The sequence below is a fragment of the Accipiter gentilis genome, chromosome 5 (assembly GCF_929443795.1).
Source record: "Accipiter gentilis chromosome 5, bAccGen1.1, whole genome shotgun sequence".
NCBI classification, from domain to species: domain Eukaryota; kingdom Metazoa; phylum Chordata; class Aves; order Accipitriformes; family Accipitridae; genus Astur; species Astur gentilis.
In genome coordinates, this window is record NC_064884.1 from 3,328,151 (window position 1) to 3,344,796 (window position 16,646).

The 16,646-nt window shown below is 41.5% G+C and overlaps 1 protein-coding gene across 5 annotated transcripts in view; it reads right to left on the bottom strand.

The window, feature by feature from the left end:
• The window catches only part of KCNJ5 (potassium inwardly rectifying channel subfamily J member 5), a 120,553-nt gene that overhangs the window by 53,463 nt on the left and 50,444 nt on the right, over positions 1-16,646 (bottom strand). For 4 of the 5 annotated variants that reach the window (XM_049799530.1, XM_049799529.1, XM_049799528.1 and 1 more), the window contains one exon: positions 5,271-6,071. The exons of the other annotated variant lie outside the window; for it this stretch is intronic. In XM_049799530.1, the coding sequence (XP_049655487.1) occupies positions 5,728-6,071 (344 nt within the window). In that variant the 3' untranslated portion in view covers positions 5,271-5,727. Of the gene's footprint in view, positions 1-5,270; positions 6,072-16,646 lie in introns of those variants that run through there. 5 annotated transcript variants of the gene reach the window in all.

Sequence of the window (16,646 nt, forward strand, 5' to 3'; positions counted from 1 at the left end):
AGCTCTTGCCATCCTCTTTGGCAAACAGAACCCTATTTAGATGGCTCAGCCAAGGCATTTCCCTTTCTCCTTGCCCACTGTTATTTCCAGTATTTGAGTGTTAATTTAAAGGCTCAGCTTTTTGCTGTGGAGTGCTACACCTGCCCCCACTCTGTGTCAGGAGCAGTAATAATGGCTCTACATCAGACATGCACAAAGCCAGTCTTGGTCTTGTGGGGTTGAAGAGATAGAAAATGATACTATGCTGCACTGATGGTCTCATTTCTACACCCAAGTAAGGAAAGGTCATTGATTTTCTTCTCTGTCCCTACTTGGAGATGGACTATGACTCAAATACTTTGTGAACAAAAGCAGAGCTTTACAATCTTTTTACCACATCATGTCCTGGTTCTGATCTCACTAAGCCAACCAAAATATAGCATCAGTTCTGAGGAGTTACTCCTGATTTTATTGCAGTTAATTAAACCAGGCTGGGTTTTTTCACTCATTCAGGTCACCCCACTGAACTAAATTCTGTATTTGCTTATACCAGCTACCGTCAGTGCTCGTTAAACTGGTGGTGTCACTGAAGTCACTCTAGAATTGCATTCATATCAGCATGTGAAACACAGACTTCAGTGGGACTTTAGTTAGATTTCATGCTTCTTGGGAAAGTAGTTGCATGTTTGTGCTATCTGGTTCTGCTTAAGCAGGATCCCTAGACAGTCCTGTAAGGCAAATAACAAACTTCCTTCAGCAAAACTGCAGAATTAGGCTTTACTTTTTAGCAGAAGTGATTCCACCAGCGCCAGCTGTTCAACACAAGCCACCTTTGTATGCATTTTCTTACGCACAATAAAGTCTGAAAATGCAACCCTCCCCTCCATTCCCTGAAAGCGCAACTGCTAGTGCTTAAGAACTGAGTTCTGGTCTGCTAGATGTTGGCAAAGTGGAGGGACCCACTGGGCTCCACTGGAACATCTACCCATTTCCCTGAGAGAGAATGATCGCCCTAAATGAAATCAGAATTTGGCCTTGATTTCTTCATAGACTAAAATGCTGAGAGCTAGATTCTCCCGCTTCTCACACCTGTCTAAATGACCAGGCATCCCTGGGAATGAAGTCCTGACTAGTGTCAGTCCAAATATCAGAATCTGACTTTCAGCAGTTATCACTGTTTCACTAGCCTTGAAGTGGAAACTGCTGCCGCTTTTATGCATGGACTGAAAGCTTGCCTAGTTACCCTGTAACTTAATTAAGTATTCTCTCCATCATCCGACAAACTGCTGCTTAACACATTCTGGCAATATGCCTCTCATATATTGCAGCAGATATGGCTGGCAATGCATGGAGCTTATCACGGGGTGTTAATTACTTGAGCATAAATAACATTCCCTCTTATCTCAGCTTCATGATCTACTATTTCTGATGGAAACACATTCATAATAACAAGTGAGAAAAAACTACGAGGGGGTAAATTTAAGCCTAAAAAGGAGTGACAGGTCTTGCAATGAGTGAAAGTTAAAGCCAGGCAAATTCAAATGGAAAGTAAAGGTACATTTCTAACAGTCATGTTAATCCTTGGAACCAACTACGAAGGCAAGAGCTGGATTTTTCATGTCTACATATCTTCAGATCAGTCTAAGAGACATAGTTTAGTCAAAATGGGTAGCCTTAATAAGCATAAGCATGGAAACTCATACAGGAGAGAAAAGCACAGAAGGCATACAGGTCAGCTTGGCCATACGTGAGCACTAGTGACATTGCACAAGAACAGACCAGTTAACAAGCTGGGCCTGGGAGAGCAACTGATATAATAAAATGACTCGGCTTGCATGGCTCCCTCCCACTCCAATTCCCAAACCCTCGAGCCGAATCAAGCAGAACTCCAAAGCCTTTACTGTAAGCAATTCTCCCTTCCTGCCTCCATTCACAGCTCATTAACTCTCCTGCATTAGAAAGGTGTTTCCCAACTATCCTGCCACAAGGAGAAAAATAAAGAATAAGAAATGTAGCTTTTGTTTGTTCAGAAACTCTCATTAATGATTGCAGGACAGAAACACACACCTGAAATTAAATTACTTTCATGACTCCGCACTGCTGAGGGTTACAGGAGGTGTTTGTGTTGTGCAATGCAGGGGTTAGCTGTGTGGTGTTGGAAAACCATTTGAACATGCAATAGGGGTAGCTTCTGAGAGCTACTGTCACGTGTGTGCATGTGTGTGTGACAGGAGAGCTAGCTATTTTATGTACACAGACACACAAGTGTACATTATTGTGGCTGGATACTATTGTGAATTTTGCTTATCAGTGATACATTTATAAGGCAGATGTAATTATTCAATGTTTTGGATATGTATTTTTAGCTTGTTTACTGGGTACATTATATAAATATGAATGGTTATTTGTGCATGAATAGTGTGTTTACAAGTTATAAATGTTTCTTGCGGAGTATTAGTTAATATTTTTGAAAGTACAGAGGCTGATGAGTATATAGCATACACTGGATATTTATGTGGGTGGACATATCTATGTGAGCTATTTCAACTCACATAAGAGATGCAGACTTGTATTTAAATGTTCATCACAGCAAAGAGTGGGTCTATTATGCTTTTATTCCCATGGATTATTGTGCTGCATATGCTTGGGGAATGGCAGGGAAACCGATAAAATTTTCAGAGGTGACAATTCTGGAAGAGGAAGAGGCGCTCTCCCTTACTTTCAGAAAAGTTCGATATGTTCATTAAAATAAATCTCTCTTTGGGATACAGTTTGGGAAAAGGAGAACACAGGACAGTCCTGGGGTCTGCCTGAAGTGCTTTGGAAAGGGTATGACTTGATTGCATTACCCAAACCTATGTAACTGATTGTCAAGCTACACAACTTGAAAACATTCCCCCCCTTTCATATATCAAATACAAGGTGCCTTCAGCTCTGGAGGATATCCTCCTCCAGATCTGCTCAGCTTATTGAAAAACACAGGAGGATGTTTCTCCTATTCTACAGAAGTCAGGGAAGTTCTTTTGCTACCGCTCATGCTGGCACTGTTTGAAGCATCAATTCAACAATGTACTTAGGCATATTTGCAAATTTCAAACACCGAAACAGTCCATGAAGGCAACAGAGTATACGGCTGCTTAAGGGCTTTGCTCTAGAGCAGAGAAATACACTTCTTGTCTTACTTCCCACACATTGTAATAGATTTGCACCCTGCCCCACTATGCACCATTCAGCAATTATTCTGCTAGTGATATCTGATGTGCAATAACAAAAATTCCTAATGTGTAGGATACAGGATTTCTCAAACTTGACAGTGTTAGGAAAGAGTGGGTTTGTGTGATGAAATCTCAAGGGCAATGAGCAGCTGAAGTAACCTTTTGACTATTTGAAGATGGCTAGCTTCTCTCTGGATGGTAAAAACCATGAAGGAGAAGAAAAGTGCAGATGTGATCTAGTGCCATTTTCGAAGCTCTCTATCTCTGACATCATGTAAGAGACTCAGCAAGCCCTCTCTCATGTTGAATTGAGCTGGACAAGGCAGCTTGTTGGGTAGAGCTTATACAACATCTCTCTGAGGGGCTGAAATTGCCTCTGACTTGCACGGATCAGTTACAGTTTTCCTTTCCGTCACTATCCCGTACATTAGGAATTCACTTCAGCTACAGAATAAAAAAATTCTGAAAAATAATTTTGACACAGTTATTTTGCGGAGGTAGGGTGAGAAGTGAGGGTCTCGGAAAAAGAACAAACCCTTCTAAGAAACCTCTCCCATTTTTCTCCCTGTATTCCTCTGTTCCTCTGAGGTTTAGTATGGAAAAAGAGGAAGCTGAGCAGAAAAACTAAAATGAGACCTTTTTGAAAAATAGTACTCTCTCCAAGTCTGCAAGATGCTTTCTAGAACTGACGAGCATTTCAAATGAAGTTATGTCACTTCAAAACTTACTGTATAACATAATGGTAATTCCTATATCCTGGAGGCCAAGCTGACTGCTGGCTCTTAACATGGTATTAAGTACAACAGTCATGCCATGTTCATTTTTCCACCCCCCTCAGAAAGAAATACAAATTTCTCTTTTATCTACATTGTAACATTAAGTCTCTAATTAAATAGTATCTCTGACCCCTACAGATAGTATTCTCTTGGTTCACATGTCAATAACACCATTGTTTTCTATTTCCAGTTTATCTTGTCTTTGTATTAATATCAAGAGGCAAAACCATATTTAAGATCCCTAGTGTACAGCTCAGTCCATCCCTACTACAATGTATATTTATTTCATAGATATACATATGGTCCTTCCTATATGTAAAATAACTCTTGAATATTATGTATTCTCCAAGAAATAAAGTTCCATTTTGATAAGGAAGTAATCTGCAGGCATCTTTTTTTTTTTTTTTTCACCAAATTTTGGGGGGTAATGGCCAACAAGGCCATTTTTATTCTGCATTGTTCAAATTTGTGGAAATTTTTCATCTCACAGACTAGATTTCTTCACCTGTTTTCTGGATGTGACGGTCCTCTTTGGGGAAGTATGGTTCTATGCCTATCTCTTTGTAAAGACTGAAATTGTTAACTCAATATGGTGCTTCACAGGAACAGCGATCTTAATTGAGCTGCAGGATGAAGCATGCCTAAAACACTTCAAGAAGTTACTGGCAGGTTAGCATTAGACCTCCAGAGATGTTATTGCTTGCCACTGACAGAAGTGAGGAACTGATCCTGATTTTCAACACCAACTAACAAGCTTGCACTAGCCTGACCAGATGGCTTCAGTTATGTTAGCACATGTTCCCATTAGCTTTAGGAACCTCAGCATCTAAACCTTTACTTTAAATATGTACTTTATTGAAGAGCAGAGAATTTTGCAAACTATTACTTACCCAGTCTACCTAGTCCAGGGACTCTGTCTGAAATTCCAGAACATTTCAAACTCCCAGATGGCTACTCACTTTGTTTTAAATCATCAACCGGAACAGAAACTGGGACATCCAGGCCAGAAAAAAACCTTCACTGGGGCAAGATCTAAACTTTCTCTGATCATGAATAGCCTGTGAAATGTGTCAGAGATTCCATGAAAAGAGTATACAAAGATAGCACTTCAGTTTGAGAAGACAGTCAAAAACACTGGATAAACATGCTAAAGGTTTGCAGGGAAAGTTGTCCTGTTAATATCAGACATTTTGCAGGAAATAAATCACAACGACTGTGATCCTGGAGGAAAAGGCTAAAATCTATTCGTAAAAATCATGAAGGCAAAACACGTCACTACATACCAGGGAGGTTTTTTTCCTCTTCTTTTAATTTAGCAGTAACAATGTCTACAATACATTGACCCACAAATTAAGTGAAGGTATGAAACCACATTCTTCATACTGAGACGGGACATTCTGGACTTTTACTTTTTAAATACCCTCTCAAGGGGGAAGAGTTCTGAACATCCAATGAACATCTTTTGAAACAACCAGTGGTAGGAATTTCAATTTTAACAGTGATCATATTTAGTGAGCCTTGTCCATAGAGACCAAAATGCTTTGCAAACAAGTGCAAAGCTCAGAATCTCACTGTACAGATAAAAGGAGAGGGAAACCGAGGCACAGTGCTGTGCAATGACTCGCCAGGATCAAGCAGCAGGCAGCAGAGGTCTGGACATAAATCTCAGCTCTCTGACTCCCAGTCAATTCCTGACTTGCCAGGCCCCAGTTTCCCAGTAAGTGTAGGTGGGTATCTACTGTCCAGCAGTTCAGGTGTTATACAGGCATATCTTCTTTCACCTCTCCAGCTGTCCCGTTGGCTCCATCCAATCCTGCTGGCTCCCTGCCTTCTTCCTCTTCTTCTTCCCCTTTTGCTGTCTCTGCTTCTCTGCCTCCACTCAGGAGGGTGGCACTGGAGAGGTGGCTGAGGAGCTGGCCTTCCCGGCGGGACTCGGCCAGCTCTTTGGCACAGCACACGGGAGTGTTGGTCTCATAAGTGCTATGGAAGCTGTTATAGTCAACTTCGTAAAAATCCTTCTCCAGGGTGAGGACAGGAGTGAAGCGATGCCCCCACAGCACCTCGGTGTCCATGTAGGAGCTGCGAGCCTGGCAAGTCATCCCTAGATGGAAACAGAGGGATGTTAAATGCAAAGCTTCCTTACATGCTCACCCAACCACTTCTTTCATTTAAAAGCACTTTCATGTTATCTCCATACCTGATTGCTCTGGGACACAGAAAAGGTCTTCGCTTAATAAGCCTCACAAAAGCCTCTATCATGATAAAAGCTGAGCATTCAAAGGAAAAGGGATGGATTCATTGCTGCATCTTCAGACTGTTTCCTGAACCTTGTGCTTATGGGTTTGAAGTCTGGTACCACTAAGCAGCTTCTCTCTCTCCTCACATTGCCTCTGTTGAGGTGTTGCTTGCGTGCCGATACTAACAGCACTTTTGGTGAATTGTGCTAGAACGACATCCAACCCTGCCAATGCACCTCAAATCCTTACCCACACAGGCCCTAAGTGGAATGAACGACTGCCCTACACTCCCACTGTGTCTGACCCCATCCCTCCTCAGCTACAGCAGTATCAACAATTCCCTCCTGCACTTAGGTTAAGACACCAAAGCGTACAGCCCGAAAGGCTATACGGGCTATATATAGGGCCAGTGATTTATATGATTATATATAGGGCCTAGTGATTTATATGGCAAGCTGGCTTTTAAATACCTCTGGAGGGCTCAGTCCAACTGTATTGGGTTGGCAGAACAAAAACCCGCAACAAGACATGGTCAAGATCACAAGCATGTTGAATTCCGTTTATTAATGGATTGTGGATTGAATGAACAGTGGACAATATGAAACTGATATTTGTCAAGCTGCTTCTCAGCCCGAAGGATCAGAGTTTATTTATTTACTTTGATGAAGTTTAAAGACAAGCTTTGCAGAGCAGGGATAAGCATTCAGTGTTGGCGTAACTGTGAGCAAATTCTCTTGGAATCACCTGCTAATGTCAAGGCTGACTTCTCTTCTGAATGTGTCTTCTGTTTGTCCTAATTATGTTATGAATTTGGAATTAATTCTGGTGAAATTTGGAAAACCTGACCTCACAAAGTCCTCCCACTGTTCTCTTTTGGAGGGTGAGAGATAGGCTTGAGTGGAATACATGCAGAACATACACTTGATCCGGTTCCTGACCAATACTTCCAAGTCTAACTGCTTCAGCCCAAAGTACACAAACAGAAATCTAAAACAATGCTATAGGGGGAAAAATAGCAGTGTCAGATGCTTCAGGGAAGAGTATAACATGTATTGTCCCCACATGAGCTCAACTAAGTGACTGAAATCTCAGACTAAACAGAAAACTCCTTTCCTTAAAAAAAAAAAAAAAAGGTGCCTTTGTGAAAAGACAAATATTTTTGTTCTCATAATTGCTCATAATCACACAAACAAGTTCTCTGGAAAGCTTTACACTTGTCTCTTACTACTTTGCTTAGTTTAAAGCTATCAGGCCTGGAGTATATTAGTTGCTTTTGGTTCTTTAAACGAGAAGAGGGATGGTGACACACGCAATACTGAGAAACTTCCAGTTCTGTATCACAGACTGAAAAGCCAATTTCCCCCCCCCCCCCCCAAGAAGATCTGCAGGAGTATTTGCTTCTGGGCAGGAACAACAAGTACAGAGTTAGTCATAGCGTTCTAGCGTGCCTGCTTCCTGGACCGGAAGGAACCGGGAAGTGCAGAGGCTGCTATGAAAACCACGATAATGGAAGAAGAAAATTACCCCAAGTGGTTTTGCCTTAAGGAGAAGCGCTATTGAGGTACAGCGTCTTTGCAGGAAACTATCAGCTTTTGCTTTACAAGTGAAAAACAGATTGGAGACCACTCCTGACTATATGGTGACACTACAATGTGCAGCATCACCTGCCCAGGACTCCTCAGTCCTTGAGATGAAGACTGGTTAATCCTCACTCCCTTTTATCAGCTAGCAAAGAGCAACTCAATGCGCAGGCAGTTCATGAAGTCCTGCTAATTTCTGAGTCCTGCTACAGTTTTTCTCAGGAGAGCTGTGTCACTGACACTTATCATCCTGTTGACCACCCTGGGCAAGGGCTTTTATCACAGGCTGTTTTGAGGGTCAGTAATGTAGGGCTGCAGGGCTAATCCCATTTTCTGATGCTCCCTCATGCTGGGAGACCAGAATGCTAGACAACCAGCAGCATGTGCATGTATGGTAAGGAGACAGTTAAAATAAACTAGCCCTTTTCCCTTTCAACAGAGCTGGTTTTGCACCAGAAATCACGAAGGCCTTCGAGCATCCCCTCCAAGCTCCGAGGGCTTTCAAAGCCCAGCAAAGAGAGTAGGAGAGGAGACCCCTCAGGCCCACAGGATTAGGTCCCATGATTGAACCGGCTAATTCTTATCATGGCCTTCCAAGTGCTGCAGCTGCATGAAGGTATCATGTAGAAGTCCCCAAGGCCAAGATGGGGTGTCCCTGCTAAATGGGGAGGCCTGAGGCATCCTAAGGGAACTCCTGCCTTATAATCAGGGCCTGAAATAGCTCCATCCCTGGGGGGAGTACCTGACAGTGAGCCTGAACTCCAGAGACACACTCGGTTATCTCCTGCTGTAAGCATTCAATTAAGGAAGGAACAATAGAAAGCTTTCAGCAACCAAATACTGCACACTGCCAGCTTCCTGCAGTAGCTGCTTTCTGTAACCCCAGGGGTACACAGAGCCAGCACAATAAGACAACTTGTAATTGCTCCATAATCCCATTCAAATATTCCTTTTTAGCACATGTGCAGTGGTGTTTTAATTGCGTGGGGACATACTGCTTGGCAACTCCTACATTACCCAGTAAACAACAGCATTGTCTCTGCTTCAAATTCCATTAAGTGCCTGCTTTGCAGGCTGCCCTGTGCTCTCCAGCCTGGTTAATTAATGCATCTGTAATGTCCCTAGCTAATTATTGCCTCTGTAACTGCAAAAAGATGACAGAAGAGGTGTGGAAACAATAAACCTTACTTTTATTAAGAGGACATGGGTGCGGCTACTTTCCACTTGCATACAATGTGCCCCGTGCCCTTTGTGCTCCGAATATCTGTTTCGGCTTGCAGTGGGGTGGAGTAATTCACTAGACCAAGATCCTTCATACGTGGCTGTGGGCTCTCTGCAAAAATCAGCCGTTTCATTTTGTATGCCTTGCTTATCCAAGTCCATGGGACATCTTGGGTGTCGGGAATCATTAGGCTATATGCTCCTATCCATCAAGTACCACAGCAACGCTGGCACTGCTGTTCTGCTTCAGTGCAGTAGCACTGTCTTGTGCAACCCCGGAGCACTGACATTTTGGAGAGCACAAGAAATTGAGGAAGATTTCAAACTCTTGGAATTTCTTGCAAAAATAATCATAGTGCTTATGGCCCTGATAAAGGCTGTTAATCCTTTTCTGAAAGTAGATATAACTACACAGTTGGGGTTTAAACGGAACAGATATTTGGTATAGTTACAGAGAAGTTGTAGTTGGTGACTTAGGCATTTTATTTAAGTGAGCTTCATGTCAAAAGAACATCCTCATTTCCCCTTTGTCAGTCTAAGTAGATATGCTTAAAAACTTATTTAAAAATAAAGTCATAGAGATTTTTATTTCAAGTGTATCGTGTTTTCCAGATAGTAAGACCATTAGAAGTTTAATTTTCTCCTAAACAATCTGGTTTAAAAATGAAAAAGTATGTTTAATATAAATTTGTACAATCTGTCAGTTGTGGAAAATGTGAAATGATATGTGAAATCTTCAGCTTTAAAGTTTTAGTTACAGCTCTCTCATCTCTTAATTCAGCAGCTTAGCTTTCAGTTGCAAACAAAACTCAATTTTAATTGAAACCAGAAAAAAGTTTCTACAAAGTTATAAGCAGATGCACCAAGTTTTCAATAAAGCTGGAACCAGTTCCAGGCTTTTTAGAAAGCTGGAGACCAGAGGACTGTCTCCTGGTTTCAAGTTCTGCAATAAACATTTCATAGAGTTTTAACGATAATTTCATTACAGCAGAATCCTAAGAAGTGGATTTTTTTTTTTGTCTGTTGGCTGGAGTCACTGCATCACAGATCAATAACAGAGTTTGTGCATGTTCCTGTTTAAGGCAGCCATAGATGGCTTCCTAAATGGCTCATTTCTGGTTTCCAGTAGATGAAAAGATACAAAATATATTGCTATGTGTATTAAACCAGGTGTTTCATTACATTCAATAACAGAGCAAGTCACTGAGGAAAGACTGGTGTGTAAAATAGGTGTCAGGGAACTCTACCAATAAGGCACTTTCCTGTCATCAAAATCAGTTGGGATCAAGCAGCTTACATTTTATCAAAGATAAAAGAATGTTAATACATGCTGACAGAAAGCAGTTATTTGATGGCTCACTCAGTAAGGAGCCTGGTTTTTCTGCAGCGTACTCAATGGGATTGTAGGTTTCAGAATGTTTCACTGCTTGCAATGCCACTGATTATGCAACTGGAGCAGACGCTTCTGGCTCTGCCACGCTGCTAGGAGAAGTGGAGATTGCTCCTGATTTCCAGGTCTTGTATACCCTTAGGTTACCAGTTAAAATCAAACTTCATTATCACAAGCCAAACCTAACTGCATTTGCAGCTGTTTGGTTACCCAGAGATGAACCAGCAGTCTCCCTCCAACTGTTGGAGGATGTGTATTTTTGTCAAACGTACCGTCACAGCCAGTGCCTTTACCGGCAGTTTAACGGGAGAGGGCAAGGGGACCACAAAGCGTGATCTACCAACCCCAGAAATTGCCGCAGGCTTCAATGTGATCACATCAACAGTATAGTTGAACCTTTCAGTACTGCTACATGGCCTGAACTTTCTCAGTGGGTAGAGATATCCCAACCCCTGGGGCTGTCAAGACAACATTTTTCATCAGCTTAAAATTAACTCTCCTCATTTAAATGCCACAGAGCTCAGTGATTATCTGCTGGCAAAATGTCATGTGGGTGCTGACTGCGTGTTTGCCATATTTGCTAGGCTCTCTCTGCAGTTCAGACACAGATACTGCTGGAAGTGGTTTCACTTCTCTGTCCTTGTTTTCATACACTGTTGTGTGCAGGGTGACTTTTCCCCTTGTACTGGATGCATAAAGCTGCATAATACATACTCCACTCCTTGAGCTGAGCTCCACCTACATTACAAGAGTACAGAGAAAGAACTGATGGACTCAGAGGTATAGTGACAGACTGATGTAAGTTAGGATGGCAAGGAGTAGTTATAAAAATTTTAAGTTCTATCACTCTAATTAAGCAATACATGTCTTTAGATTAGCATCAGCATTTGGATGGTTATGGAATTTATTAGTCCCTTTGCGTTAATTAGACCAAAGAACAGTGTAACCTCCAAAAAGTCAATATTCCTCCAACTTGAAAAGGAATATTAGAAGGTAGGAGCATGGTCCTCCAATTACTTGTGCTTGTCTCCTTTAGAGGAGGACATGTCTGGGCTTGATTCACTTTGATTTTTATGCCAGAGGAGAGTAATAGGATTTTAATTTGTCTGAATGGTCTCCAGGCATGTGAAAGCTCCTAGGCACTGGAAATGGAAAAAAAAAAAGAACCTTATGATTTAAAGATCTTAGATTCAATTGCCAGGTCTCTACCAGGCAGAACCTGAGCATCAAGCTCACACCATGTAACTTTAGGCCCCTCACAAAGGTATTTATAGTGACTGCGGAGGCACCTAAAATGACTAGCCTGCCAACTTCTACCTCTGGAGGACAATTCAGCCAATGAAAAGAATGACTTGAGACGTCTCTCTCTTCCCTATAATTATATAAGCGGTTTCTGTAACAGTTCTGCAAGGTCCTTCTTGCAGAAAAGAAAACTTATTTATATGCAAAATGCAAAACAAAACAACAAGACAACCCAAACCAGATGATGAATGCATGAAAACTCCACACCCTTCCTTTGTTCTCCCATGAAAATCATGATTAATTTCAGGTTATCTTATGTTGTGACTACTTCTTTTGGTCCTATATTTACAGCCAGGAAATTTTATTAAGTCCTCTGTAAAGGTGAGTAAACTGAGGTGCAAAAAAGCTGCTGTTTGCCTATGCTTTCACAGGGACAGGATGAAGTAAATTATTTCTAATCATTAAACCACTTTTTATCACACAGACTCTAAGCTAGAAATATATATGCCTATCCTAGAGTTTATTAAAACTTCATTTAGTGACTGGACTAATCAGGCATCTGGACTGTCTCTTATTTAATGTGGCTTATTTAATAGCGGGGGGGAAAAAAGAGGTAATGAAAACCAGTGAGGACCAAGAGTAAAGTAACGAGCACTGCTGTCTCTATGCCCAGACAATAGCACTACTGGACCCTGTAGATACAGAATGAGATTTGCAGGACAGCTACTGATAAATTAGGTTTTGCTTAATTGTCAGTAAATAGCAGCAGAAGGGTAAAGTTGGAAGAGAAGAGACCCTCTTCAAATTATCTGCCAGAAAGTCCTGTAGGATATGCAGACTGCATCATCATATGTGATGGCTTACAGGGGAAAAAAAAATATTGGACTCTCCAATGATCTCTTATCGAATCAGCCAAATTCTTCATCAGAACCCAGATGACTCTGCATGCACATGGAAGGGGGACCTAAATCTCCACTGCTCTTCTACATTCCAGCAGCCTTGCTTCATATACTATGTTCAATTCAGGATCAGGAGGGTAAGGGCAAGAGGTTTGGCCAACAACAGCCTAGACCTATTCTGTCAACAGGGTTGGCTCTCATTTTTTATTGCTACTGTGGGAAGCAGAAAGGCAGTGAAAGCAAAAACGTATTCACTTTGCAGACAGATTTTCCACCTTCACTTTCTTACCTTTTATTGCAAGTCAAATTTGAGCCAGCTGATCTTGACAAGTGTCCCTTTCAGATAAGGCAAAAGAGAATTCATTCCCTAAAGTAATCTCTGTGACTAATTCATTAAGTAGGCACTGTGAGTGATGCTGCTGCTTTCAAGATGCCCACGAAGCAGCACTGGAAGCCAGAACACTTGTCATCTATATTGATTTTGTCTTTACAGTGGTCATTTCACTCAGCAATGATCACAACAGATCTGCCCAGAAACTTAGTCTCCCTTTGGCATTTTTAAACCTCTGGCAGAGTCACAGTGCCTCAGCCATACTGAAATATTGATTGGAAAGCCCCCTGACAGTGGGCTTTCTGCCTCAGCTGGCTTCCTGGGTGGGTTAGTTAGTAGAACAGCTGTGGGTCACTGGAGAGCTCTCACTAGAATAATACAATGTTTATTTTCTTTTTCAGCAAAATAAAAACATTGCATTTTAGGCTGGCTGGTACATTTCTTGTGTCTTGTGTGCACATTCTTTAGTGTGTTGTTATTTATCCTTTTAAAAATTCAAGTCAACTTGAAAACAAAAACATGGGTTTAAAACACAATGTTTCACTTTGTAAAAAAAAACAAACAACAAACAACTTGAAGTGTTGAGGAAATTCAAGTCAACTTGAAAACAAAAACATTGTTTTAAACCACAATGTTTCATTTTGTAAAAAAACCAGTGACTTGAAGTGTTTCAACTCTTCAGAATTTATTCTACACGTTTTATTTGAAACTGTTTACCATCTTTGCCTTTCACTGGATCAGAATTAAACTTAAATGTCAGTAAGAAGAGTTACTTGTTTGAGTTACTTGTTACATTACATTTGTAATGTGTGTGGTTGGTTAAAGCTATTGGAAGTCATTATAAAATTGCTGTCCCAAACTTTCAGTGGAAAATATTCATGCTTTTAGTCAAGACATTATGCTTAAATTTCTTTAGTTGTTTCTATGTTGACAATCACCATTTTGACCTGCTTTCCAAACACCTTCTGAAAAAATATAACTGCCTTTTCCCCACCAGTGCAGGATGCATTCATGGTAAGATTTGCTGTTGTCTGTAAAGATGGAATAAGTTTCCATTAATTTTTACTCCTTACAACAACTGCAGAGCTGAGCCATCTCCGAGACAGCATGCAGGATTTGTTTGCCTCTTGTGCACCACGAACAGAGCTGAATATGCTGACCAGTTGTACCTCTGAGCACTGTGATGGTGGTTCCTCATTATTCATAGGGGTTACTAAGGGAACAAATGGTCTGTTGCATTTTTATACTGCCCTGAACCTGACCAGGTTGTAACAGTGTCATGATTCAATAGAAGACACACTGAGAGTAAATTACACCATTCCTGAAAGCAGATGGGGCTTGAACAATATGACAGGAAGGAAAGAACCTAAAGAATTTGCTTGGAGCACATTTTAAGGTATGGAGGTAGGGATTAATATCCCCCAAACTGCTTTATCAACATTACGAAGTGTGAGGACAAAGCAGGAAAGCACAAACACTGTGCTTCTGCAAGCCACTCTCATTATGGCAAAATATCACACCCCCCCCCCCCCCCCAGTTACCATATGTCACTCAGAAAACTATCTTAGCCTCTGAGTCAGATAATGGCATCATCTGAGGTCCACTCTGCTCTAAGTTCATTGCAAACTGGCTCTTCTAGCTCCAATTTTGGATTTTCACAGCCTGTCTTCTGAGACCAGAATAATTCATTTCCACAGATGTGTGCTCCTTAATATCATTACACACTGGCCTGTATAATCCCTCTGGGATAGGAGCCCATTTGTAAAGCAATATTATTCCTATGCCATGCTTTTAATTTTGAGGCTGTTATTGATAATGACTTCCTCTCACACATATCTAGCAGAGGCTGAGCTTTCATAAGAGGAAGGCAGTGCAGTAGCTGTTCAAACAGAATTTGATAGTGTCACTGTGTGATGAGGAAAGAGGCTTTGGACAAACAAGGGACTGCATTCCATGGTCAGATTAGGAGGTTCTAGTATCTAGTAAATGTTTAAGCTACAAAATAAGCTTCCATCACAAATCTTTGCCTTTGATAGTCTTTTCCACCCACCCTTTCTTTTGCCACATCCCTACAATACTCTGCTGCGAAAGAATATTTGCCTAATAATGCCAAATGAATTCCACTTCTACAATACAGTACTCCAACCTAGGTACAGTGCAATCTATACATAACCTCCCATTAGCTCTGTTTGGAAAAGTCAGCTATTGCTATTCACCTAATGCCTAAAGGGAGATACTGGGAAGCTAAATTAGCTCTCTAGAGAGCTGTCTTTAAGAGCAAAGGTCTGGGATGCAGGAATTTGAGAGACTATTTCTCTTTACATCTGGCTCTTAGGAGAATAACAAGGACAAATCTCAAGAAGGGGACAATATTAATAGTAAGCAAAGGCCAGAATCTCTGAGACAGGGTGCTGATACCACTGACTACTCATATCAAGCTGAAAACCCTTGCTAGTGTTTCAGAGAGAACCCATGCTTCATCAGGATGGAAAAAAAAATCCAAACACTGCCAACAGAAAAAACATGGGTTCGCAGTGTCATCTCCTAACCAAAATCCTTAAACACCAAAGGGCGAACCTACTTATAAAAGCATTTTTGCATCTCTGACTCTTTCTATTTTTCCACAACTTTAGATAGCAATTCTCTCCTCAGTACTGCCTGTTGCCCCGTTCCCCTTAAAGGCCCTGATTTGACCAAGGCATGCTGCCAACCCCAGACTCAAAGCCTGCCAGAAGGGAGCGTCAGCATCTCAGGGTGCTTGAACACGCTTTTCTTGCTAGAAGCACAGCAGACACAGCCTGCCAGCTCCTCCTCAAAGCGTAGAATAAATGAATTAGCTGCAAGTGGTAAAATGACCCCAAGGTGCCTTGTCTTTTAGGTGAGACTCCAGAGTCAACCATCCTCCTCCCTAACCAGACCCGTAGGAGATACACTGCATCCCACCTGTGGAAGGGAGCCTGGACACCTTTGTGGCCATCCATTCGCTCAGCTTGAGGCACACTGTCACCTCCCTTTTCCACACTTTGGAAAGCTGAGGACCACAGCTTTTCCAGATTTATTATATACGGACGCAGACTTCTTTCATTGCCTGCCACAAATACACCCATGGAAGGAAACTGGGAATCAGCTGAGTGTAACTCCTAATCTACCCATTACACAGCATTGTTTTAAGCTGTTAAACAGCTGCTGGGTTGCAAGAGTCACAAAAGCAGTTTCTGTATTTTTCCTCTTTGAGCTCCTTTTGAAAATATATGTCCTGCATCATGTGCAAGTCATTCAGTTTCAGCACTTGCTGTTTTATGGGATATAGTAATACTTGGGCACTTCCTTCATAGCCTCCATTAAAAAGCATCACTACAGCAATACCTAAAATAGCACAGTTACAGCCAATTTTTCATACAGAGGAGAAATGGAAAAAGATTTGTGCCATGAATTTTGATCACAGGAAACAGGACCACAACAGACCTCATGAATTCCTTTAGTCCGTTCCTTTTTTCCCATGGATCAGTTCCCAGTGATGACGGACAGATCCTCGACTAACCCCTTCGTGTGAATCCCAGACTAATAAAAACAGTGTGAAACACTACAACATGAGCTAAAGGACCCATCTTTTAATTGCTAGTTACCTCAGACCACAATATCCCACCTGAGAGTCACTAGAGAAGGACAAATCCCAACATGTTCTCAATCCAGGTGACATTGACAGTAAATGCCAAACTGCACTCCATTTTTCCCCTTCCCTCCTCAAAATTGTGACTAATTTTTGACAAGTCCTT